General features: G+C 76.9%; 1 protein-coding gene across 1 annotated transcript in view; it reads left to right on the forward strand.

Annotated features, from left to right (window-relative positions):
• Window positions 1-44: 44 nt before the first annotated feature.
• LOC119586001 (formin-like protein 6) overlaps window positions 45-770 on the forward strand; it is a 3,135-nt gene continuing 2,409 nt past the window's right edge. The window contains exon 1 of the mRNA XM_037934712.1: window positions 45-766. Coding sequence (XP_037790640.1) covers window positions 45-766 — 722 coding nt within the window. The remainder of the gene's footprint in view (window positions 767-770) is intronic.

Below are 770 nucleotides of genomic sequence, written 5' to 3' on the forward strand. Positions count from 1 at the left end.
TATATACACACATCCAGAATATATTTTCATGAAAAAGGTACAGAATGGAGAGAATGAGAGAGAAAGAGCGCCTCCTGCGCCCTCCTTGTCCTGCGCCCTCCGCCCCCTGCGCCCTCCGCCCCCTGCGCCCTCCGCCCCCTGCGCCCTCCGCCTCCTGCGCCCTCCTTGTCCTGCGCCCTCCGCCCCCTGCGCCCTCCGCCTCCTGCGCCCTCCGCCCCCTGCGCCCTCCGCCCCCTGCGCCCTCCGCCCCCTGCGCCCTCCTTGTCCTGCGCCCTCCGCCCCCTGCGCCCTTCGCCTCCTGCGCCCTCCGCCCCCTGCGCCCTCCGCCTCCTGCGCCCTCCGCCCCCTGCGCCCTCCTTGTCCTGCGCCCTCCGCCTCCTGCGCCCTCCTTGTCCTGCGCCCTCCGCCTCCTGCGCCCTCCGCCCCCTGCGCCTTCCGCCTCCTGCGCCCTCCTTGTCCTGCGCCCTCCGCCCCCTGCGCCCACCGCCTCCTGCGCCCTCCGCCTCCTGCGCCCTCCGCCCCCTGCGCCCTCCGCCTCCTGCGCCCTCCGCCCCCTGCGCCCTCCGCCCCCTGCGCCCTCCGCCCTCCGCCCCCTGCGCCCTCCGCCTCCTGCGCCCTCCGCCTCCTGCGCCCTCCGCCTCCTGCGCCCTCCGCCCCCTGCGCCTTCCGCCTCCTGCGCCCTCCGCCTCCTGCGCCCTCCGCCTCCTGCGCCCTCCTTGTCCTGCGCCCTCCGCCCCCTGCGCCCTCCGCCTCCTGCGCCCTCCTTGTCC

Source organism: Penaeus monodon, chromosome 20 (assembly GCF_015228065.2).
Source record: "Penaeus monodon isolate SGIC_2016 chromosome 20, NSTDA_Pmon_1, whole genome shotgun sequence".
Classification (NCBI taxonomy): Eukaryota; Metazoa; Arthropoda; class Malacostraca; order Decapoda; family Penaeidae; genus Penaeus; species Penaeus monodon.